This window comes from Phoca vitulina, unplaced genomic scaffold (assembly GCF_004348235.1).
Source record: "Phoca vitulina isolate PV1807 unplaced genomic scaffold, GSC_HSeal_1.0 scaffold16, whole genome shotgun sequence".
NCBI lineage: Eukaryota > Metazoa > Chordata > Mammalia > Carnivora > Phocidae > Phoca > Phoca vitulina.
In genome coordinates this window covers 29,675,100-29,698,968 of record NW_022589719.1, presented here as the reverse complement: position 1 = coordinate 29,698,968, position 23,869 = coordinate 29,675,100, and the positions used below count along the sequence as shown (strand labels likewise).

Sequence of the window (23,869 nt, the reverse complement as noted above, 5' to 3'; positions counted from 1 at the left end):
AAGGAAGGAAGGAAGGAAGGAAGGAAGGAAGGAAGAAAGAAAGAAAGAGAAAGAAAGAAAGAAAGAAAGAAAGAAAGAAAGAAAGAAAGAAAAGAAAGAAAGAAAAAGAAAGAAAGAAAGAGAAAGAAAGAAAGACAGACCACAAGACTACTCTGGCTATAATGTGGAGAATGGGCTAGAAGGGGGTAAGTCAGGGGCGCCTGGCTGGCTCAGTCAGTAGAGTATAGGACTCTTGACCTCGGGGTTGTGAGTTCAAGCCCCATGTTGGGTGGAGACTACTTAAAAATAAACTAGAAGAAGAAGAAGCAGAAGCAGAAGGAGAAGGAGGAGGAGAAGGCAAAGTCAGAGCCAGGAAACCAGGTTGGGAATATGTAGCAGAAATCCAGGGAGAATGGCTTAAGCTAGGGTACTGAGAAAGAGAAAAGCAGCTGCTGACATCTAGAAGCTGGCCTGGCACTTACACCGAGGCCTTGGTGTTCTCCTGTTGAACATAATTTCAGAACATCAACATAAGACAAGGCCACTCTCTGATCATGATGGGTCAAGTCAAAACAAGCCCATTCTTTTTTTTTGTTTTAAGATTTTATTTATTTATTTGAGAGAGAGAGAATGAGAGAGAGCACATGAGAGGGGGGAGGGTCAGAGGGAGAAGCAGACTCCCTGCTAAGTAGGGAGCCTGATGCGGGACTCGATCCAGGGACTCCAGGATCATGACCTGAGCCGAAGGCAGTCGCTTAACCAACTGAGCCACCCAGGCGCCCAAAACAAGCCCATTCTATAATCACGTCTGCACACAGAAAAAAAACATGAACATTGTCCAAATCACAAAAGTCCAAACAGCTCCCTATCCTGGCTACTATGAGTGACTGTTGCTTCTTCACCAATCCTAGGTTAGCCTCATCAACTATAGTCTTCCCTCCTTCTAGGTAAGACTTATTAAGATACCCAATAATAAAACGATGCCACTTCCTGAAAACATCAAATCCGGAGTAAAAAAGTAAAAAAGTAAAGCCTCACTTGTTTAAACCCTCCCCAAAATCGCCTAACACAAGCCCAGATCCTACAATAAGTTCTTTCTAACGCCCTCCTACTGAGACACCCTGCGGTTTCCCCTGGTGTGGGTTCTTCCTCACTGTAACAAGTAATAAACCCAAGTTGCTCCAATACAAATACGTTCCTGGCAGTCTTTGGCTGGAGAGCATTTACAGTGCATCAGCTCTGGAGATAATGATCACACTCTGGCTTAGACAATTGAGCAAGAGAGGGCACACTGGAGAAGGAACAGATTTGTAGGAAAAGACGACGAATTCAGTTTTGGACAAGTGGAGCTGTTTATGGGCAATCCCAATGAAGATGTCTGGCAGACCATTAGATACAAGGTGTGCAGTTCAGAAGATCGTGGGTTGAGATGATGTTGGGGACATGGCAGCATATATATGGTAAATGAGGCCAAGATGATGGGTAAGTTGGTCTAGGCAGAGCATAGTGAATGAGAAAACAAGTGGACCTGGGGCAGAGCCCTGAAGAATGTGTAGGGATAGATAGTGAAAATAGCCAAGAAGCAAGAGGAGACCCAGGAGAGGGCAGGGTCCCAGAAAGCAAGGGTTGAGAACACTTCAGGAAGAAGGGCAGGTCAACAGTGTCAAATGCTACTGAGAGGTCAAGAAAGATGGAAGTATTGGGGCACATGGCTGCTTCAGTGGTGGACTGTGCTACTCCTGATCTTGGGGTTGTGAGTTCCAGCCCCATGTTGGGTGTGGAGATTACTTTAAAAGGGGGGGCTGTGCCCCTCCCCTCCGCTCATGCTCTGTCTCTCACTTTCTCTCTCTCTCAAATAAATGAATAAAATCTTATTTTTTAAAAAAGATTTTATTTATTTATTTGTCAGAGAGGAAGAGAGAGACAGAGAGAGAGAGAGCACAAGCAGGGGGAACAGCAGGCAGAGGGAGAAGCAGGCTTTCCGCTGAGCAGAGAGCCCGAGGCGGGGCTCAATCCCAGGACCCTGGGATCATGATGTGAGCGGAAGGCAGATGCTTCACGACTGAGCCACCCAGGTGTCCCTCAAATAAATAAATAAAATCTTAAAAAAAAAGATGGAACTATCTTCTGGGATTAAGTGAATGAGGTCAGTAGTGGCCTCGTGGAGGGGAAGGTACAGGAGCTAGAGTGCAATGGGTTAAGGAGAGAATGGGAAGAAAGGACATCCCTGGAATGGGGACGGGGCAGTTTCAGAGACTTCTACTTTGTCTTTACCACTGTGATAGCTCTTTTTCCCAGGCCAAAGGCCTGATGTGGGATTACTCTAACTCCAAGTATATCAACCCCATTAAACACCCAGGGACCAGGGAAACGATGCATGGAGTACACAAAGCAAGCTCCTATTCCAGCTCCCACTCCAAAAATCAATGGAATACATTGTCCTGGGATAGAGGACGTATCAGATGTTAAACTGATAAGAACAGATACCACACTTGATCTTAGCCAAAAGGCCGAGAATTGATACTACCTGTATTAACTCCCCATCGTGCCTTCCGTCCCAAACCTTCCTCCCTCCGGTCTACAAATAAAGCACGTGAGCCTGTCCTTATACTCTTCAACATCCTCATCTCCCCTGAGACCAGGCTAATCCTTCCCAATGTCACACTTTACCACAATCCAGATAATTCTGTTATCAAATTGGGACTGTTTCTCCACCAAGGTTACTGGCAGGTCTCCCAATTCCTGGCAAAACAGTGGTAATCTGCATATCCTCCTCCTCCCTTAAGGGAGGCAGTGCCTCTTGCAGCCACGTGGGGGCAGGGTTGCTCCCTGAGGAAACTCGCCAGACCTCTAAGCAAGGCGCTCATACCGTATGTAGGGCAATGAATTGAGGCTGGAAAAAGGTCATTCCAGATTTATGGAGATAAACTAATATATATTGAATCCTTCTTAGTGTCTTGCATTCTGCCAGGCAACAAGGATACAGTGATGATTTACACAGGCATGAACCTAAAAGAGTTAAAATGGGAGGCAGGGTAGATCAGGCTTGGGGAGGGAGAAGTGGTTAAAAAAAAAAAAATTGCCAAGGAAAGCAGGGGTCTTGATGGCTATATTGATGGTCTGGTCTTTAGCCTAAAGACTATGGAAGGGCACTGAAGGATTATGAGCTGAGAAATGAGACTTTTTTTTTTTTTAACTTTTTTCTTCTTTTTTTTTTAAGATTTTATTTATTTGACAGAGAGAGACACAGCCAGAGAGGGAACACAAGCAGGGGGAGAGGGAGAGGGAGACGCAGGCTTCCTGCCGAACAGGGAGCCTGATGCAGGGCTCGATCCCAGGACCCTGGGATCATGATCTGAGTCGAAGGCAGACGCCCAACGACTGAGCCACCCAGGTGCCCCTGAGAAGTGAGACTTGACCACAGATGTTTTATTTGGAAAGATCTCTCTGCTACAAGGTAGAGAATGGATTGATTAAAAGGGAGGAAACCAGAGCCAGGGAGCCAGATTAAATTTGTTGTAAAAACCACAGGAAAGGGGTGCCTGGGTGGCTCAGTTGGTTAAGCATCTGCCTTCAGCTCAGGTCATAATCTCGGGGTCCTGGGATGGAGCGCTGGATCAGGCTCCCTGATCAGTGGAGAACCTGCTTCTCCCTCTCTCTCTGCTGCTCCCCTGCGCGCGCAAGCTCTCTCTCTCTAATGAATAAATAAAACCTTTTTAAAAAAAGATTTTATGCAACCTACTAATGAGAGAAAAAATAAGATTTAAGACTTGTTCAAAAGAAAATTCTAGGAAAGGAGTATTTTAGAGTCCATCCGTCAAGAATGCTGATATGAATTAATTTGTTCATAGGTAGATATAAAACTGGCTAATGTCACACAAGGATATCAAAGAATTATAAAATAACCAAATCAAGAGCAAATAGGAAGTCCAACAAAAGTGCACACTCCCTAGAAAATCAGATAACCCCCAGGGTGTGTTGGCCCAGTTTACAACATCAAAAGGACACCAAACAATAACTTGCCTCTTTCCAACTTTTGGAAACATCCATACACTTCCTTTCTGTTCCAGCTCCAAGCCTGTGCTCAATTTTTTAAAAAAATATTTTATTTATTTATTTGACAGAGAGAGACACAGCGAGAGAGGGAACACAAGCAGGGGGAGTGGGAGAGGGAGAAGCAGGCTTCCCGCCGAGCAGGGAGCCCGATGTGGGGCTCGATCCCAGGACCCTGAGATGGCAGACGCTTAACGACTGAGCCACCCAGGCGCCCCTTGTTACAACTTTTCAATCATGTATTTGAACAAGCAATTAATATTTGCTGAGTAAATAAATTTATTTGTCCCTAAATGTATTCAAACTGGAATTCTCTCGTTGTGAATACTTGTTATGTTACCCTGGGACACACATAGGGACAACGTTGCCCCTGAAAGAGTGACAATCGGTTTGGCAGGGGGAGGGGCAGAAAAATCTTAGATATTAAAGAGGTTTCTGGCCCACCAAAGGGCCATCGTACATAAGCAGATATGCAGTATATCAGTGGTATTAAAATTTCATGAGTGGGATTGAAGGGGGAAATGTCTTTTTAAGGCTCCTGGGGAGGAGGAGACGATAATGAAAAAAAGACTGAGAAACAGGACCCAGGGATCATTCCATTTGTTTCCTGTGCATTTGCCTGCTCCCTGACTACCTTGAGCAGGAACTGTGAGATGAGAGCAGTAAAGCATAGTGGTCAGAAGTGCAGGCATGGAATCTGACTGCCTGGATTTGCAGACTGCTTGCCTCTGATATCTCTTAAATGGATAATACCCAGCAAGTTACTTAACCTCCCTAGACCTCAGTCTCCTCATCTGTAACATTACCTTAATACCTTCCTCCCCAGGTTGCAGTATTAGGTGAGGTCATACAGCAGAGCACATAGTCAGAGCTTAGGCAATGTTTCTAAAACCTGCAAGTACACTAGGTGCTTACCGCAAACTACTGATGAACCAAGCCAATTGGTCTTAACGGTCTAGAGGTGACTGGAACCACCTTGACGATCAGCTGGGAGATGCAAGCAGCTCTGTAAGAACTCTTTACACCTAGGGTCCCTTATCTATAAAATGGGCTATCTAGGGATTTGGGAGAACTAATCAATTCGTGTAGTGTGCTTAAAACAGTGCTTCCAATGATAGCGATATTAGCCCAACTACAAGCCAAGCTCCTAGCGACAGCGGACTAGACAGCAGGTCATAGGTGGCCGCTCAGGAAAAATCAGACCCTATCAGAAGACTCAAGCAGAGCACTTACGGCCGGATTCACTTTCCCGAAATGGCTCATGCAAAGGACCTCCTCCAAGCCGCCCGCTCAGCAGGGACCCTGCGCACCAGTCCTGGAATGCGCCTGGGCGGCAGGCGTGGGACCGAGATGACACCGGTCGAGGCTGCAGGAGGTTCGGGATCCGTGGAGGCGGAGCCTGCACACCGGTTTAGGGTGTGTATGTAAGTAAGGGGAGTGCTCCGGGAAGGGTGTGGGGGCAGGCAGCGGTGACGGAGGCAGAGGGTCGCCCACCACCGGTGCGAAGCCAAGGCCTCCGCGCTCTCGTCCCAGAGAAAGCCTGGGGTACAGACCCCCCGCCGCCAGACAGGAGCGCCCGCGCACTTCCCTAAAGCGCAAGCGCGTCTTTTTCGCGCCCCAGCTCCTGAGGGCGCACATGGCACTCCCGCCTTCCCTGGAATTCTTTACCCACAACTCCCCGGGCTCGCGCGCCCTCTCCTTATGCGCCTGCGCCCGCCATAGTCCCACCCCCAAATCCCGTGGGCCTCTGCGAGGTGGTATTTAAGTATCTCGCTACGGCCTTTCGGTCTCATTTTTCCGCGGCGTTAGGTGAGTGGAGTCTTTTTTGTTCTATTTTCGTAAACCAAGTGAGCGTAGCACGCCTGAGCATTTAGGTTGCACTTACTGGTTGGCGGGGGGAGGGTAAGATCTCGGCCATGGCCTTGAATCCACGAAGCAGCAGCGGAGCTTTGTGAAGGACAAAATGGCGATGGCGGGCCGTGGCGGCGGCCCTCTCTGTGATGAGAACCTTTTCACAGACCTGTACTGAGTTCCGTGAGGATAAGACTCTCTGAGGAGACGGGCCTCGCATAGCCGAAGTCCAACACAGTCGTAGCTCCGGAAAAAGCGATTGTGAAATCACGAATGTTGATTTACTGTCCTCTCGTCTGCAGGGTTCGGGCGCACTTGGAACGCTGAAGAACGGAGAGGAGCCGACTTGTTAGGGTGAGTGTTTACGCCCATCCTTTACCACTGTTCTCCGTTGTGGAGTTTACGCAAGTCCCGTGGGATGTGCTACGGGGATGATACTTAAATTGAACTCTCTCTTTCTGATGGATAGTGGAGAAAACATAAAAGTTCTGAGTAGCACCATCCCGCAGCAAACGCTTGGGGTTTTAGCGCGGAGGTGTTAGGGCACAGACGTGAGACAGACTGCAAGGTATGGAACTAAGTGAGGGGTGCGCCTCGTTTTTTTTTTTTCAGATGTGGTTCAGCTCAAAAGACCTTACAGGTTGGAGGATGGGACAAGACCTGTCGTGCAAACTAGGTATTACGGTAATGCTCCAGGTGGGTAGGCAATGATTTCCGCAGGTGTGGGTGGGCACAGTGTCTAGGTGGGGTTTGTTCTTGTTCAAATTGTGCTGACCACTCCATGATGAACATAAAAACAGACAAGCATATGGCTGAACTTAAAGTGATGTCATCTTCCTACTGAGAAGTGGGCCAGGAGTACTCAAGGGTCTATGAGTGATTATTCTTAGGTACATATAATGCCTTCCTTTTCTGTTTTAGCATCTCATCACTAGGCCTGAGGAACCCAACTGCCTCCCAGGGTGAATACAGGTAATGAATTGTTCAGGTGGGGGATTGGAGTGTTGTCCGGTTTTGCCTACAACCAGGAGAGCAAATGGCCAGTGGAGCAGCGTTGCCTTTTTGCTCCTTCCAGCTTGTTCTCTTGTGATGACTTTGCTGTGGAGGGAGAGAGCAGCCTAACAGTACAGTTCTCGTGAGGGTGTGCTCTCCCTCACCCGTATGTCAACTGTCAGATGATTTGAATAGATATGCTGATCCTCTGTGAGGTGCGACAATTAATAGCATGTTAGAGTTCTGATGGCAGTTTCTGTTAATGAAGAAACTTTATTCCGTTTTATATTTTGAGATAACCATTTGTTCCCCTTTTGCAGGTTGTCCTGATGGTGACACATTCCTCTATCTTAAAGTAAGTAGCTTCTCCCAATACTGATGAGCATATGTGTGAATTCGTTATCCAAAGGATGATTCCATTGTGGGTGTTTTGTTGTGACCAGACATTTCATTGACCCATATAGGTTTCTGGTTCTTGTAGTAGTGATGTTTCTTGATCTATTTCTTCTGAGCAGTTTTATTTTTTTATTTTTATTTTACATAGGCTCCATGCCCAACGTGGGGCTCAAACTCATGACCTCGAGTCGAATGCTCCACCAACTGAGCCAGCCAGGCGTCCCTTGATCAATTTCTTGTAGATGTTCATTGATGATTCTGCCCAGGGTTGAACTTTTGGAGAGCGTTAAGGATGGTGAGTACTTGTAACCTTAGTGGTTGTGGCTTGCCAGAGTATGTGCCAGTGAGGAAAGCAAGCATCCTGTCTTACCCCTGTTCCAGCCCCAGAGCCAGTAATGGTGAACCCACTGGGGCTACCTGGGAGAAAGGATGAGAATTTGTTCGTAAGGAACTGTCTGAGGTACAGTGTATGCCTGTGAATAGCATCTGCTTGGCTTTTTTTAGTTTAAATCCATTAACCATAGCTAGAATGGATGTGGCTGTTTTAGGTCCTTCACTAATTATGTAATCTCTTTCAGGAGCAGCTTGTTCCTGTGTGCTGCCCAAAAGCCTCCAGAGTTAACAGGTTAGTGGATTAATGTCTGTGGCTCATGCCACCAAATAGGTAGTTTCCATGATGAATCAAACTAGCTCACTATGACCTACACAATGAAAATAAGTGAACACCTGAGAAACTGGAGAAGGCAGGAGTGGAGGGATGCTATGTGGAAGGGCTTTTTATCCACCTACGTTTTTGTCTTTCTCTAGGTGCTGTCAACCCATTAACCTGCTTGTGTGCGCAAAGGTGAGTTGTTTCCATATGTGGTTCATGGAGCATATTGGGTAGAAAAAAATACCCTTTCGAGGGTCTAAATGCATGATGACTTACATGGAATCTCGTTCGGCTGATAACTTGCTGCTGAGACTCGGAAATCTGATTTTCCTAGGAATGATAGTTTAAGCAGGAACAACTTTTATTGTTGGACGTAAGCATTACTGACTGTTCTTAATTGTTTCAGGTCCAGTGCCTTGTGTGGAGCCCAAGAATGATTTGAGGTAAATGCCTTTGTAACATCACTTAGCTGCTATATAAAATTTGCCGGGTGTTTTTAGGGGGTGTGTGTGTTGGGTGGCACTTGTCTGGGTGGCTATAAGAAGACCTTACTGGCTCACTCCAGAGGCTTGTCTGTGGCCATTCTGAACCACCTACAACAAGCTCCCCCTCACCAGTGATGAATTCAATACCGCCCCAGTCTGATCATTGTGACTGAAAGGTATTTTCTGAGCTGTGAGCTTGCCTTGGAACGAAGTGACAACAGTGAGAGGTTTATCAACTGGCTTCAAGCCAATAGGAAGTTCTGTGGACTACCTGGTGGTTACTGTAAAATAGGCATTCTGAAACCTACAAAGCCTTTACAGATGTGCCTTTGCTCTCAGCTATAGGGACCGGAGATGTTTGAGAGGCTTAGTTCTCAATCTTCTGCAGGAACCCTCAGCCGTTTTTCTGCTCAGCTCCAGTCTGAAGTCAGAGGTGAGTAAATCTAGGTGGTGCAGGGTAGCCCAAACTAGAACTCCCAGTGAAGAAACAGTCACATGTCTTACCTCCTGTCCTAGTCCCAGAGCCTGTAAAGGTGAACCCACTGGGGCTGGCTGGGGGAAAAGAGGAAGCCTGTTCCAGAAGGAACTGTCTGAGGGATCATAAGGGATTTCTAAATATGGGAAAGGGAATAAATCACTTGCTGAAGTCGATTGTATATTTGTGTTCCAGGTGTGAAAAAAGAACAAGGCCCATATCACAGGTATGCATCTGTTCAAATATTGGTGTTTAGTATCTAATAGACTAAGATAAACAGAAAAGTATACCTGGAAACAAGCTTTTTAACGTGAACTAGTTTAAAGGATAGCCCCTTATAAACTCAACATAATACATTCTTACCTAATAAGGAGACTCACTTTTTTTTTTTCTTTCTTTCCTGTACAGGAATCCAGTTCTTCGGGGATACTAAAAGGAAATCTTCAGGTCATTTTTTGTACAACCTACCTGTGGAAATTAGCATACAATTGTTTCAGCCTTTCTAAATAAAAGTTTAACCTTTATCGTGGTTCATGTGTTTGAGTGTCTAGGTGGGCAGAAGGAAATAATCCTGGGGAATTTGCCCTTGTCAGCATTGTTCTATTTAGTGTGGCAGGTTGCCTACTGCTGTCCAGCTCGGGGAAGCAGTGTTCAAGGAGCCTCAGTAGATCTCCTAAGGTTCACCACCACCTGCCATGTGCCTCACTGTGTGAAATGTCTGCTGGGGTTTGGGTGGTAACTTTAGCAGGCTTGGCTGAAGGCCCTAGGAGGCTGGAGTATGACCATCAAGGATCCCTTAGACTCAAAAAAAGTGGCTGTCAGATTTTGGTGTTTCACTGCCCTTTTCTGCCCATGAAACTTCAACATGGTTTCTGTGGAGTCTGCTTTTTCTGTAGAATCAGGCCTACAACCCTTGAGTTTCTGTTCCTGTAGTGAACCTGTGGGTCTCTACATTCTTTTTCTGGAATGGTCTGCGCTCTTTCATGGAGGTGACTCATTCAGGGACTCTCAGCTCAAAAGTTACTGCTGGGGGCCCCTGGGTAGTTCAGTCAGGTAGGCATCCAACTTGATGTCTCAGGGTCATGAGTTCAAGCCCTGCGTTGGGCTTCACACTGGGCATGGAGCCTACTTAAAAGTCAACTGCTAAAAGGCCTACCTTGGCTAATCATTGTCAGTTTATGCTGTTGGTGTAAATATACTTTGATTGGAATGACCTTGCTTGTGTTTGTCTGCCTTCCATTTCTTTTTTTTAAGATTTTATTTGAGAGAGAAAGCACAGCCCAGGAGAGGGGCAGAGGGAGTGGGAGAAGCAGAATCCCTGCTGAGCAGGGAGCTAGATCCCAGAACCCTGGGATCATTACCTGAGTCAAAGGCAGATGCTTAACTGAGCCACCCAGGCTTCCCTCCTTCCATTTGTTCTCTCAGTGGGAAAGTAGAACTTACTCACTTAGGACATCAGTTAGGGGTGCTCTGTGAACACCTACATGAATGTGATTTGCAATGAATATCCATCTGTCTCCATGTGCCATTGTATCTGGACATAAATTTAGGAAGTGGAGTTAAGATCATTAAGATGGGTTCCCTGTCTCCACACAAACCTGGTAATTTCAATGCTTTTTATTTTTTAGAGATACATTTTAGTGTGCGGGGCAGGAGGGGGAGAGAATCCAAGCAGATTCCCCACTGGGCATAGAGCCCAACAGAAGCTGGATCCCAGGACGCCAACACCTGACTGAGCCACCCAGGTGCCCCCAAATCTTTTTAATTGTCCCTAGGCAAGCTGGCTTTGGGGATGAAGGACAGTAAAGGAAGTCAAAGTAGAAGCACTGTCTGGGGTGACCTTTGTGTGCATAGGTCGATGCTTAATCTTTAGAGCAGTTAAACAGTTGCCTCACATGGAGGCTCAAATCTTCACACTTAGTGAACAACTTCCATCCCCATCCCATCAGGCAATTCTGGTTGACATAAGTAGGTTTGTTTTTTTTAAGATTTTATTTATTTGACAGAGACAACGCGAGAGGGAACACAAGCAAGGGGAGTGGGAGAGGGAGAAGCAGGCTTCCCATGGAGCAGGGACCCCAATGGGGGCTCGATCCCAGGACCCTGGGATCATGAACTGAGCTGAAGGCAGATGCTTAACGACTGAGCCACCCAGGTGCCCTGACATAAGTAGTTCTTATAGTGAACATCCTTCTGTTGCTCAAAATGGGATTCCCATCTATAGGTAAAATTTAAAGTATGCAGATTATGTTAGAACTATAGGGCAACTTAGGGGCTCCTGGGTGGCTCAGTCGGTTGAGTGTCCGGCTCTTGGTTTTGGCTTGGGTCCTGGTCTTGGGATCCTGGGATCTGCCCTGCCTGGGGCTCTGGGCTGTGCGCTCTGCATGGAGTCTGCTTGAGACTCTCCCTCACCCTCTACCTCCCCACCTGCAGCCTCAAGTAAAATCTTTTTTAAAAAAATCATTTAAAAAAACTATAAGGCAACTTAATTTAAAGAACATGCATTTGAGGTGCTTGGGAGGCTCAGTTAAGCATCTGCCTTCAGCTCAGATCATGATCCCAGAGTCCTGGAATTGAGCCCCAACTTGTCTGGCTCCCTGCTCAACGGGGAGCCTGCTTCTCCCTCTGACCCTCCCCCTGCTTGTGCGAGCTCGCTCTCACACTTTCTCTCTCTCTCTCCCTCTCCCCCACCTCAAAATCTTAAAAAAAATGTGGATTTTTTGCTCATTAAATGGTAACTATGCAGATCTGAGAGCTGTCAATACAGTAATTCAGCTATGAAAATGGGTTGCATAAGAAAAAAACATGCAAGTACCCTGAAGGAGGACCAGTTTTAAAGCGGCGGGTGGGGGGGGAGGAACGTGGGGAGGAACACTAGAAACCCACAATGAGGTACCGCAAGCAGTGGGACAATCGGCAGAGTGCTAATCTGGAAATACCAGATGAATTGTGTTAAAGCCACAAAGAGGTCAGGTGGAACTGAGACTGACAACCACAAGCAAGTGTGGGGCTTTTAGACCAGCCCCTATGTGCAGGACCTCTCCCCCTGACTAACCACGGGAGGTAGGTGCCACAAGTATCCTCGGCTGGAAGAGGGACCCCACAAGGAGACAAGGAACTTGCCTGCTATCACAGAGCTAGAATAGCAGGGGAGGGTCGGGTCGGGTCGGGTCAATAGTTAAAGTCCTAGGTGCTTAACCATTAGGCCGGGCTGTTTTCTCTGGGAGTCTCCAGGACACTGCTGATCTAATCCAGCCTAGGGAAGTTTAGCAAGCAGGTGATGGAACCAAAGCTGGGTCTAAGCCGGCACAGGAGCCAGGCAATATTCAGCAGAAGAGTCTGGTTGACAATGAAACCTTCCAGGAGCACTATTTTCACCATTGGGCAAATGAATTCAAATTCAGGTCCAAGTCGATGGCTACTTTGGCTAAAAGACGAAAGAAATAACAGACAACGTGGAGAAATGGGGGAGAGTGCTGGAATGATTGAGGCCTGGCTCCCCCTGTTCCCGATGCCTCAGACCTCTCCCCTGAGCTTCAGGGGCATCTGCTCACCCCTTGACCTACTTACCTGAAACCCAACTGGACACTGAGACCTTTGATTTCCTGACCTGCTCAGGTCTGCTACACCCAATCCCCTATCTCCCCACCCACTGACAGGGTGCTCTGTCCCGAACCTCACAGTGTACTCCTCAGAAGAGCCATGGCCTTGTTCTTGCCTTTGTTGACTGCTGTCCGGTTATTTTCTACAGGAAGAGGGAAAAGGAAAATAAGACAGCCAATACATAAGATATTTGAAATTGCACTGTGGTTTTCAACCAGGGGTGATTTTGCCTCCCCTCCCCAGACCACACTTAGCAATCCCTGGAGACATTTTTGATTGTCACAGCTTTGGGGGTGCTGTACTACTGGCATCCAGTGGGGAGACCCTACAATGCACAGCTCCCTCTCTACCACTCCTCAGTGAATTATTCAGCCCAAAATGTCAGTAGTGCTAAATGCAGACACCCTGAGATTTATGAGAAATGGTGGCAGAGAACAAGACTCTCTGATTTGGTGAGAAGGTGGCCAGGGAAGGCATCTTGGAGGAGGTGACATTTGACCTAAGATGGGAAAGAGGAGGTGGCAAGATGTGGAGGCTGAGGAACAGCCCAGGGAAGGAAACGGAGTCATTCAGAATGTATTTTGGAGTAGAAGCAACAGGCCAAGCTGACGAATGTAGGAGTGAGATGAAGGGAGCATGAAGGATGTTTCAGTGGGGACACAGAACCATTTTGGATAGAGTGAGTCTGAAATGCCTCCCGGACATCCAGGGAGAGAGCCCAGCAAAGGTGGTAGGGCATAGGCTTTAGGAATGGGGGCTCCAAGGCCAGGTGGCTGAGTTTGGAGTCCCTGCCACTTGCTAGCTGTGTGACTTTAAGAAAGTCACCTAACCTGCTGTGGTTCAGTTTCCCCATCTGTTAGAGAAGAAAGATGATAGTAACTACTTCTCTCTTAAGGTTGTTAAAACATATAAAGCACTTGGAATGGTGCCTGGCACCACTGACCGGTAGGCTGGAGACAGGGAATCAGCTGCCACTGGGGCATAGAAAGCCCAGGCACTGGATGAGAGCCTTTCAGCGGAAAGTGTACGTTCAAATTTCTAGAGAGCCAGGGGGCTGATACACATTAGCAGACAGGGTGAAACTGGTGGCCCAGAGGAGAGCTGGTGCTTCTTGCCCAGGAGCTGCCCAAATCCACCCCAGAGTCGCCACAGGAAAGTGGGCCAGGTGGAACCAGCCTTAAGTCAGGGGCAGTGCTCCCCCGGCCAACCCTGGCATGGGCCTGCACACAGGGCCTCCGGGACCCCCTCATCTGTGCCTCGCTTTTCCTGTCATCAAAGCCAGTGATTCTCTGTGAACTCCCCCACTTCCCTCCACCTCTGCCATAGAGCCACCCCTGCCCGGGTCCCCACCAGCTCTTGCCTGGAGGACCCCAGGATTCTTCTCCCGGTTTTCCCCAGTAGACTATGAACATCATGAAGGCAAGGGCCATGCCTGATTTTATCATTGTAGAGTGTGTGCTCAATAAGCATAAACAAATGGACAAATAGCCTCCCAGGAGCAAATGTAATTCTACGTTTTTGTTTTTGTTTTTTAAGATCTTATTTATTTATCTGACAAAGAGAGAGATCGCGCACAAGCAGAGGGAGGGAGAGGGAGAAGCAGGCTCCCCACTGAGCAGGGAGCCTGACAGGGAGCTTGATCCCACAACCCTGAGATCATGACCTGAGCCAAAGGCAGACGTTTAACCAACTGAGCCACCCAGGCGGCCCTGTAATTCTAAGTTCTTTTTTTTTTCTTAAGATTATTCATTTGACAGAGAGAGAGAGCCAGACAGCACAAACGGCGGGATGGCAGAGGGAGAGGAAGAAGCAGGCTCCCCACTGAGCAGGGAGCCCAATGTGGGGCTCCATCCCAGGCCCCTGGGATCATGACCTGAGCCGAAGGCCAGGTGCCTAGGGAACTACCCCCGGCCCCAAATCTGCAGTCTGGGCCCCTTGGCTGTAGCCTGGGCAGAAGGTGAAGGCTGCTCAGCTAGGGGGCTGTGGTCTGCCCAAGGTTGGGTCTTGCAGAATTTGGAGAAGGTTGAGATTGAAAGAAATGAAGTTTTGCTTTTGCCCCTGTATGTTTTTACTGCCGTTGTAACAAATTACCACAAACTCAGTGGCTTAAAACAAAACAACTTCTTATCTTGCAGTCTTGGAAGTCAGGTGTCCAAAACGGGTCTCACTGGGCCAAAATCAAGCTGTGTTGGCAGGGCTGCATTCCGTTCTGGAGGCTCTAAGGAAGAATCTGTTTCCTTGGGTGCCTGGGTGGCTCAGTTGGTTAAGCGACTGCCTTCGGCTCAGGTCATGATCCTAGAGTCCTAGGACTGAGTCCCGCATCGGACTCCCTGCTTGGCCAGGAGTCTGCTTCTCCTTCTGACCCTCCCCCCTCTCATGCTCTCTCTGTCTCATTCTTTCTCTCTCAAATAAATAAATAAAATCTTAAAAAAAAAAAAAAAGAATGTTTCCTTGCCTTTTCCAGCTTCTAGAAGGCCACCCACATCCATCTGATGACCCCCTTCCATCTTCAAAGCCAGCAATGGCTCATCCATCTTTTGCATGCCGCATCACTCTGACGCTGGTGGTTCCTGCGTCCCTCTAGCCCTGATAAGGACCTTTGTGATCACAGGTGCCCACCAGATAATCCAGGATAACCTCTCCTTCCCCAAACCCTAACTTAACCATATCTGCAAAGTACTTTTTGCCCTGCAAGGTAATACATTGCGAGGTTGTGAGAATTAGGACCTGGGCCTCTGGGTTGGGGGCACTGTTCTGCTGGCCACGCCCTCTTAATTCAGCCCCTCCCTGGAGGCTCTGGGTTTACTTATGGGGACCTGTAGAAACTGCCCCTGTTTAGTAACATCGGGGACACACTGCTGAGAACCCTGTTCTCTAAAATCATCGATCCCAGACATTTTGCTAATTAAAAGCCTCTCAATGAGAACGGAAGTTCCCACCCGGTCACTTTGACACAGAGACTCGGCCTCTATTTCCAGCCCGGGTGTAGAGCTTGTTAAGGAGGTTTCGGACAGAACGTTCCACATTTCCATCAATAGAGTTTCCAAGAAGACGGGACCCCAAGTTCCTGCTCAGCCCCGGCCTGAGCTCAAACCCTTTCATACAGCTGTCTTTGCCTTGAGCCTACAAAGGAAGTGCTTCATTTCAGTTTTATCTATGCTGGCCGCACCCCCTCTCTCCCACCGGGGTTTAGGAATCGGGAACGTCCGCAAGGCCTTTTTCGGGGCCGCTTTTCCCCTCTGCGAAGGGCCCACGGTGGTCTAAGCAACGGGCCTCACGTCATCAAGTCACGGACTAGGGAGCAGGGATCCCAACCCGGTTCTTCAAAGCCTGTGCTTGGGAGCTGCAGCCTCACCAAATAAAGGCCCGGGAGAGGGGCGCCGGCACCCGCCACACAGTCATTCACACGCTAAAGGAAACGCCGCCCCACACCCCCGGGAAACCGCCTGAAAACCTTCAGGCTCGCAGACTGACGCGGTGGGGCGGGAAGAGAAGGGGGGAAGGCCACGCCCACATCGCAATCCGACTTGTATGTGGACCAATCCCAAGAAAGTAAAAACAGTTCGGGGGCGGGCTTATGTAAAGCACACCGAGGGTGAACAGGCAGGCAAAGAAGTAAAGAACAAAATTTAAGGCTTTTTTTTTAAAGTCTAGCTATTATTATGAAGTAAGAATAATGGGAAATTGAATTGTAGAGGAACTTCACATTGCAAAGTAATCTAATCATTATGCCACCAAAATCACCACTACCGTAAAAGCTATCCTAAGGGTAAGGGTTGCCGGCAAGCCAACGTCCCAGTATCGCTTCTCGGCCTTTTGGCTAAGATCAAGTGTAGTATCTGTTCTTATCAGTTTAATATCTGATACGTCCTCTATCCGAGGACAATATATTAAATGGATTTTTGGAATTAGGAGATGGAATAGGAGCTTGCTCCGTCCACTCCACGCATCGACCTGGTATTGCAGTACTTCCAAGAACGGTGCACCCCCTTCGGGGGAATAACTGGTGTTTCAAAAGTAAGAATTTGGGGTGTTCCGTGTTTGTTCTCTTTTCGTTTATGAGTTTTGTGGGTAATGTTCAGACGAAAGATTATTGATTTGTGTTTCTGTTTCTCATTTTTCTTAATGCAAAAACAAAGTTTTTTTGTTTAGTGTATTAGTATTTTTTTGGGTAAGTTTTATGGAAGACTATTTGTAGTACTTGAACCCAGGAGAGTTTGATAGGGCTAAGAAATGTAGGACAGGAGAACAATACAGGTTGACTGCAAGATGAGCGTAGTTACTCACTACTTTCCCGCACTTTTAAGTTAGTATTTTCTTGTTATATTTGATGCGTTGTCACGCGTTCTCGCCCAGGGACAGTTATTACGAAGGGGACCTTCTCAATCCGAAGTGGAAGAGCCGCAGCTTTATCTTCCTTTTTACGCACAGGCATTACTCTACCTTTAGAAAAAGTATAAGATTCATAAATTACCTGATTGCGTTCGGGGCGGGGGGCGAAGTACTTCATTTGCCTTTCCTTACGTCTCCGTTTTACCCCTGGAGACTACTGGGTCGCCTCGTCTAGCCTAAGCCCCAGGTGTGTCCCCGACCTGACAATGAGAGAAACCGTCCAACAGAGGATGTCTCACAAAATAAAGGATGTAAATGTAGGGTGTTAAAGGTAAGGGGGGATTTAGGTTTAATTTAACGTGATAGGCTCAATACAAAGTAGGGCTGCGGGGGCGGGGACGGGGGCGGGGGGCGCAAAGAGGTGAGTATCAGGTGTAGACTGTGAAGTAGACCCAGGGCGCTTGTTTCCTTGGTAATACAACGTTAAGATAAATGTGGAATGTGATGCTCAGAACTCTCACCAGCAGCTCTGTACTGATACAATTTCAAACGGTTTCTGGTTCTCTAATTTCAGAGAAACAGTCACTCAAAGAAGGGGCTGTTACAACATTGTAAAGAAGCAGTTTGTCCCTGGGAGAAATAGTTTTAATTTTGAAGATTTCTACTCTCAGTTGGAGCTGAGTTTTACCATCACCAAACCTCAATGTGAGGAAAGAAAAACGACGCCCCTACCTCCACTTTCCAGATTCCTGTTTTAAGATTTCAATTTCCCCATCTTTCTTCCTTTTGTGTCTTTTATACATCGAGGTTGAAACCATGAGCCTCATTAGTGATTTGAATTGTTTCTGAAGTGCGCTCTTCCTTCTTGACTTGTACAGAAAACAAGATGTACATGATGCTTCGGAGCCGGGAGACGGACTAGGTCTGGCTTCAGGCGACGCGGTCCGGTTAGGATGCCTTCCACTCCAAGTGCAAAACTGTCAAGTTACTCTTCAGATCACAAGTTATCTCCAGATTTCGTCTTCGTAAAGCAAAACCAGCTGGCGAAGTTAGGGGATCTTTACTCTTCCAGCTTTTTGTTTGTTTGTTTTTGAGTGATCTCTACACCCAACCTGGGGGCTCAAACTCGAGACCCCGAGATCAAAAGTCGCAAACTCTTCCCACGGAACCAGCCAGGTTCTTTCCTTCCGGCTCTTTAAACTCCAGGAGAGGGCGTTCCTCCCGATGGGGCTCGGCGCGCGCTGGTGACGCCGACACTGCGCCGGAAGTACGCGCCGTGGGCTGCGGCGCTCCGCTATGGCGGCTGCTGGGGCACGCTGGAACCATGTGTGGGTGGGCACCGAGACCGGGATCCTGAAAGGTTGGTGGCTGGGCCCGGCGTCGGGAAGTGGGGGGGGTATCCCCCGCTCGCGACTGCGGCGCGACTGACACCCGCCTCCCGCAGGGGTGAACCTTCAGCGCAAACAGGCAGCGAACTTCACGGCGGCAGGACAGCCGCGGCGCGAGGAGGCGGTGAGCGCCCTGTGCTGGGGCGCGGGCGGCGAGACTCAGGTGAGCGGCCGCTGTTCGGTCCCGATCTGGGGGGCCAAGGTGCGGCAGCCTCGCTTTGATCTCCATCCTGCTCTCCTTTGCCCGCAGATCCTGGTGGGTTGCGCCGACAGAACGGTGAGGTACTTCAGCACCGAGGAGGGCCGATTCCAGGGCCAGAAGCACTGCCCTGGCGGGGAGGGCACGTTCCGAGGTCTCGCCCAGGTCGACGGGTAAGACTGAGCACGTCGCTGAACGCTCAGGTCGCGGGGAGAGCGTGGAGGCTCCCTCAGGAAGGCCGAATAATGACGATCAACCCATAGTGACACGGGCCGGGGCTGGGTGACAGGGACCTGTGTCCTGCCTATAACAAGCATTTATTGAACACCTGCTGAGTAACAGGCATTGGGCGAAATGCAAGGGCTGCAGGTAAACCAGACACATGAAGTACCTACCTTCATGGAGTTTGCATCCGCAAGGGTTTTGCATCCTGGCTCCATGGCGTTTTGGATGACCCTGAGCAAGTCATTTAATAGTTTAGAGTGTGTTTGAGAACTGACACTACAATCACCGGCAATATGGTGAAGTTCTCAAAGTAAAGGATAGGAAAGTGCTAGCGGTTAGGTAACTGGCCTAGCTTTCCTTCAAAGATGGAGAAGGCTGTAAATAGGCTGTGTAGGTTTGGTGGTGTTCCGACACATGAGATCTAGAAGTGTCTGTGGGTGAGACATTTGTACTGGGCCATGCAGGATGGGCAGAATTTTGACAGGAGGAGGAAGGGGTAAGTGCATTCTAGAAAGAGGCTACTGCCTGGGCAGAGGCCAAGGATTGGTGTTAGGCTACACCATATTTTGGGAAAGATAAACAGCATTTAGGGGTTGAAGCCAAGGATGCATTTTAATACAAGATGGACAAGATAGGTAGGGATTATATGTAAAGGGCTTTCAGAGCCAGGCTGAAAGATTTGCACTTGTGATTGGCAGGTGGTGGGGGGTATTGGGTTTTGAGCAAGGAGGGGTGTGGAGAATGGATTGGAAAGAGCAGTTGGGAGGCTGTCGCCACAGCCCAAGCAAACAACACAGCCTGAACCGAGGTGGAGAAGGTGGGCAGATGTGAGAAAGAACATAGGCTCGGGCTCTACAGATCCTGGGAGAGACTTGCTTGGGCTTCATGGGAGGGGTGTGTACTTTAAGGGACAGATCGACATTTAGTGTCTGGAACCCTGAACTGCGAACTGGAGAGAAGAAGCTAGTGTTTGACCTTGGCCAGACCCTAAATTTAGACCAGTCCCACTTCAGTCCTTTCATAGCTACTGATCCTGACTCCTGGTGATCCGCTCAAGATTGAGAAAGACCAGCAGGGCCAGGTGCCCCCAGCTGTGGAACAGCAAAGGCACTCTGCTTTGGAGTATCACAGACTTGATTTCCAGCTCTGGTTCTGACGTTTAGTTGTGTGGGCAAATCTTGTCATTTCTCAGAGCTTCAGTCTCCTCACTTCCAAAACTGGTAACCCCTCCCCCCATCGAGGATATTAAATAACAGACCTGAAAGGGGAAAGTCTCGTTAATGTGAATCTGGGGGTGGGTCGACTGGGGCCTGGAGAAGACTTTTACACCTTTTTTTTTTTTTAAACCTAACTCTGTCCTCCCTCTGCCTGCAGCACCCTTATCACATGTGTGGAATCTGGGATTATCCAAGTCTGGCACAACAATGACAAGGAGGCATCCTCTGACCCAGTAAGTCTCCCCTGCCTTGCTGGTGATGGTTGGGGAAGATGGGGGCCAGGGTAGGAACCAAGTGAGGGCTTTGGGGGAAGAGATTTAAAGACTCTGGAACTGCTTCTCGTCTCCCCTCTCATCTCCTGTTCTTTTCAGCTCCTGGAACTGAGTGTGGGTCCTGGGGTGTGTAGGATGCGCCAAGACCCGGCACACCCCCACATGGTTGCCACGGGTGGGAAAGAGAATGCTTTGAAGGTGTGGGACCTACAAGGGTCTGAGGAGCCTGTGTTCAGGGCCAAGAATGTAAGTGACAGGGGTGGGAGGGGCTGGGGCTGAGGTCCAGGGAGGCTGAGGCCACTGACTGAGTCAGAGACCAGATGGGCTTTAGGGGATGTTGCTGATGGGCTGAAGGAAAAGCCTATGAGCCTCCCACAGCCTGTCCCCCATCTATCCACCCCCACCAGGTACGGAATGACTGGCTTGACCTGCGGGTTCCCATCTGGGATCAGGACATACAGTTCCTCCCTGGGTCTCAGAAGCTTGTCACCTGCACAGGGTACCACCAGGTGAGGCACCATCTCACCCCTCCTGGGCTTCAGCAGCCTCCTGGAGAAACAGCCTCCCTGCACAGGCTCAGTCCTCATTGTTTGGCACAGCTGCCCTTCTCACCAGGCTCTGTCCCTGAGTTAGAGGAAGCATTTCCTCCATCCGTCCCAGCCCTGTGGCTGAGCCAGTGACCTTTTAGTGCATCCTTGGATGAGTGTTCTGGACTGTGAGCCTTCCTTTGCTTCCCACCTGGAAGGGAGGAGAGAAGAAGAGAGTGCCCCTTTCACAGTAGGAGCACAGCGTACAGGTGTGATGAGAGGCCTCTGATTTGCTTTGGGACCCAGGCCTGACCCTTTCCTCTCCAGCCTTAGCTCCTCGGCTATTTTTTTTTTTTTTTTAAAGATTTTTATTTATTTATTTGACAGAGAGAGAGACAGTGAGAGAGAGAACACAAGCAAGGGGAGTGTGAGAGGGAGAAGCAGGCTTCCCGCAGAGCGAGGAGCCCGATGCGGGGCTCGATCCCAGGACCCTGGGATCATGACCTGAGCTGAAGGCAGACGCTTAACGACTGAGCCACCCAGGCGCCCCAGCTCCTCGGCTATTTTATAGGAGGGAGGAAGGGAGCGAGGGTCCAGCTGGGAATCTTTACAGCTGGCCTCACTTGAAGTCCTAAGACCCAGGCAGGATTGGGTCACTATATTTGCCCCATTTCCTTTACTCCTGCATAATGACATCTGATCTTGGTGATATGCCTCTATTCAAAACACACCCTGAGGGCTTCCTCTCTCCTCTGTTGTTCAGGCTAAATTTCTCTGAAATGCAGTACTCTCTGACAGTTGGACTGGCTTGCTTTTTCATCCCAAGGTGGGAGTCTGGAGGGATGGAATGCTCACACATGCGGACCATTCATGCTCCTAAGCAGATCTCCTCTACCCGCTCCTCCCTAACACTCAGAGAAGAGGGGGTACATTTCAGATGAGAAAGTTTCTCTAAGAGTCGGTCATAAACAAGAAAGCGGTGTGTGAAGGAGGGGGTAAAGATGTGGAGAAGCCAAGGGGGTGGGCTGCCCTTGTGATGCCTCGGTGTTTTCCAGGTCCGTGTCTATGATCCAGCCTCCCCCCAGCGCCGGCCAGTCCTGGAGGCCACCTATGGAGAGTACCCTCTTACAGCCATGACCCTCACTCCTGGGGCCAAGTAAGTGTTGCGAGGACAAGGGGGGGGGGCGGCTCAGAGAGGACTCCAGGAGGCCCCTGCTGACCGCACCCGCCTCTGGCCCCCTCCATAGTTCAGTGATCGTGGGGAACACTCACGGGCAGCTGGCAGAGATTGACCTTCGGCAAGGTGAGTGGGCCAGGGAGCCTTGCAGGAGGGCAGGGCATGGGAGGAAAGGCAGGATGCCATCTGACAGGGTGCAGGGGAGTGGTTGAGCCCTCATTCAGGTGCCTGTTACCTGGGTTCAAATCCTGGTTTCACCAGAAGCTATGGGATCTTGGACAAGTTACTTCACCTCCTTGTGACTTCTAGCTCCTTACCATGTAAAATGGAGATACCAATGATAACTCCTGTCCCGGCGTTACGTTGAAGAATAAATATTGAAACATAAAGTGATTGATTTAGTAAACAATTGGGGCGCCTGGGTGGCTCGTTTGGTTAAGCGTCCAACTCTTGATTTCGGCTCAGGTCATTATCTCAGGGTTGTGAGATCAAGCCTCAGAATGGGCTCCACACTGGACATGGAGCCTGTCTAAGATTCTCTCTCTCTCTCTGCCCCTCCTATACACGAGCACTCACTCTCTCTCTCTTTCTCTCTGTAAAAAAAAAAAAAAAAAAAAAAAAGAAAGAAAGAAACATTTAATGGTTGTTGGCTGGCCAGCTTGTGCTGATGCCTCCCCCCCGCCCCCCTTCTCCAGGGCGCCTCCTGGGCTGTCTGAAGGGGCTGGCAGGCAGTGTCCGAGGATTACAGTGCCACCCTTCAAAGCCCCTACTAGCCTCCTGTGGCTTGGACAGAGTCTTGAGGGTACACAGGATCCGGAATCCACGGGGCCTGGAGCATAAGGTGAGAGCTGGCTGCCTCATGTCTCCCCATCCGTGTTTCTGTTTCAGTGTGCTTGGCTCCTTAAGGCCCCTGATCTTTTGCAGGTTTATCTCAAGTCTCAACTGAACTGCCTTCTCTTGTCAGGCAGGGATAACTGGGAGGTAAGCAGTTGGGTCTGGGAATGGTGGGAGCAAGGGCACAGATGTGAGCATTTCCCTGGGGAGAGAAAAAAAAGCAGCGGCTGGAACACAGACCTGGAACTCTCTTGTCAAGTTACTAAACTTCTCTGAGGGGTGTTAATAGTTGTAATCCTGGGGCGCCTGGGTAGCTCAGTCGGTTAAGCGTCTGCCTTCAGCTCGGGTCGTGATCCCAGGGTGCTGGGATCGAGCCCCACATCAGGCTCTCTGCTCAGCGGGGAGCCTGCTTCTCCCTCTCCCTCTGCCTGCTGCACCCCTACTTGTGTGCGCTCTCTCTCTCTCACTGTCAAATAAATAAAATCTTAAACAAACAATAGTTATAATCCTGACAGGGTTACTGCCAAGGGTTGATATAGGAGCATGGACGGGAATAGTGTCCGGGAGCAGGAAATAAAAGCGATTATTTCCCAGCCAGATCCTCCTTCCCTCTGCATCTGTTACTGTGCCCCTGATTCCCCTAAGTTTTCTCCCACTCACCAGGATGAGCCCCAAGAGCCCCAAGAAGCCAAAAAGGCAGTCCCAGAAGACACAGAGACAGATGAACTTTGGGCCTCCTTGGAGGCAGCTGCCAAGCGGAAGCTCCCTGATTTGGAGCCGACCCAACGGGCTCTCCAAACCAGACGGAGAAAAAAGAAGCGGCCTGGGTCCACCAGCCCCTGAAGAGCCTGTGCTCACTTTGTAAATAAACATCTCAGTACCCACCATGACCCTGAGCCTTTTGTGATGGGAGAAAGGAAAAAGGGGTGGCTGCTCCCAGCGCTGGTGCAGTGGGATATCTGACGTCACAAAAGCCAGGCCGGGAGCCTGGCGGGCTGCCGAGGGTGGCACGGAGTTCGGGGCCGCTCGGGGCCATGGGCTGCTGCCAAGACAAGGACTTTCAGACCTCCGATGAGGCGGCCAAGGAGGCCGAGTCAGAGGAAGGCGAAGGTGGGACCCAAGACACACCAACGGGGCCCGGGGAGCGGGAGAAGGGGCTGCCCCGACCGGGACCGCAGGAGGTTGGACCGGGGAGGGTAGAGCGGAGCTCA

At 49.3% G+C, this 23,869-nt stretch overlaps 2 protein-coding genes, 1 long non-coding RNA gene and 10 other non-coding genes across 16 annotated transcripts in view; 11 read left to right on the top strand and 2 right to left on the bottom strand.

Annotated features, from left to right (window-relative positions):
• Window positions 1-5,934, bottom strand: part of SLC3A2 (solute carrier family 3 member 2) — a 19,603-nt gene extending 13,669 nt beyond the window's left edge. The window contains exon 1 of one of the 2 annotated variants that reach the window (XM_032414690.1): window positions 5,918-5,934. The gene's annotated coding sequence lies outside the window, so the exon portion shown is untranslated. Of the gene's footprint in view, window positions 1-5,265; window positions 5,436-5,917 lie in introns of those variants that run through there. The other variant, XM_032414689.1, reaches the window with a different exon arrangement.
• On the bottom strand, window positions 2,317-2,501 carry LOC116638989. Its single transcript, XR_004300756.1, has one exon. It is a non-coding gene; the product is annotated as a U2 spliceosomal RNA (small nuclear RNA).
• LOC116638575 lies at window positions 5,772-9,536 on the top strand. Of its 3 annotated transcripts, XR_004300710.1 has the most exons (12): window positions 5,772-5,841; window positions 6,186-6,237; window positions 6,496-6,579; window positions 6,805-6,855; window positions 7,197-7,231; window positions 7,421-7,567; window positions 7,851-7,897; window positions 8,080-8,116; window positions 8,331-8,367; window positions 8,749-8,842; window positions 9,080-9,110; window positions 9,293-9,536. It is a non-coding gene; the product is annotated as an uncharacterized LOC116638575 (long non-coding RNA). The 3 variants fall into 3 exon arrangements; XR_004300711.1 differs by having other exon boundaries at window positions 5,790-5,841; window positions 6,496-6,559; window positions 7,421-7,897; window positions 9,293-9,402; XR_004300709.1 differs by having other exon boundaries at window positions 5,790-5,841; window positions 7,421-7,897; window positions 9,293-9,402.
• On the top strand, window positions 6,307-6,380 carry LOC116638976. The gene has a single exon (XR_004300743.1). It is a non-coding gene; the product is annotated as a small nucleolar RNA SNORD26 (small nucleolar RNA).
• On the top strand, window positions 6,660-6,732 carry LOC116638975. Its single transcript, XR_004300742.1, has one exon. It is a non-coding gene; the product is annotated as a small nucleolar RNA SNORD27 (small nucleolar RNA).
• LOC116638973 lies at window positions 7,054-7,128 on the top strand. The gene has a single exon (XR_004300741.1). It is a non-coding gene; the product is annotated as a small nucleolar RNA SNORD28 (small nucleolar RNA).
• LOC116638982 lies at window positions 7,611-7,736 on the top strand. The gene has a single exon (XR_004300749.1). It is a non-coding gene; the product is annotated as a small nucleolar RNA SNORD22 (small nucleolar RNA).
• LOC116638972 lies at window positions 7,941-8,007 on the top strand. Its single transcript, XR_004300740.1, has one exon. It is a non-coding gene; the product is annotated as a small nucleolar RNA SNORD29 (small nucleolar RNA).
• LOC116638977 lies at window positions 8,185-8,254 on the top strand. The gene has a single exon (XR_004300744.1). It is a non-coding gene; the product is annotated as a small nucleolar RNA SNORD30 (small nucleolar RNA).
• Window positions 8,534-8,602, top strand: LOC116638979. Its single transcript, XR_004300746.1, has one exon. It is a non-coding gene; the product is annotated as a small nucleolar RNA SNORD31 (small nucleolar RNA).
• On the top strand, window positions 8,884-9,008 carry LOC116638981. Its single transcript, XR_004300748.1, has one exon. It is a non-coding gene; the product is annotated as a small nucleolar RNA SNORD22 (small nucleolar RNA).
• Window positions 9,537-16,287: 6,751 nt separating the features above from the next.
• On the top strand, window positions 16,288-16,478 carry LOC116638966. Its single transcript, XR_004300735.1, has one exon. It is a non-coding gene; the product is annotated as a U2 spliceosomal RNA (small nuclear RNA).
• A 1,603-nt stretch (window positions 16,479-18,081) lies between these two features.
• Window positions 18,082-23,627, top strand: WDR74 (WD repeat domain 74). The gene is made up of 11 exons (XM_032413977.1): window positions 18,082-18,179; window positions 18,264-18,370; window positions 18,458-18,579; window positions 20,006-20,081; window positions 20,220-20,366; window positions 20,528-20,629; window positions 21,703-21,803; window positions 21,895-21,950; window positions 22,520-22,665; window positions 22,749-22,805; window positions 23,322-23,627. Exons 1-11 carry the CDS (start codon window positions 18,116-18,118, stop codon window positions 23,499-23,501), a joined length of 1,158 nt encoding a protein of 385 aa, XP_032269868.1. The 5' UTR covers window positions 18,082-18,115; the 3' UTR covers window positions 23,502-23,627.
• Window positions 23,628-23,869: the final 242 nt, after the last annotated feature.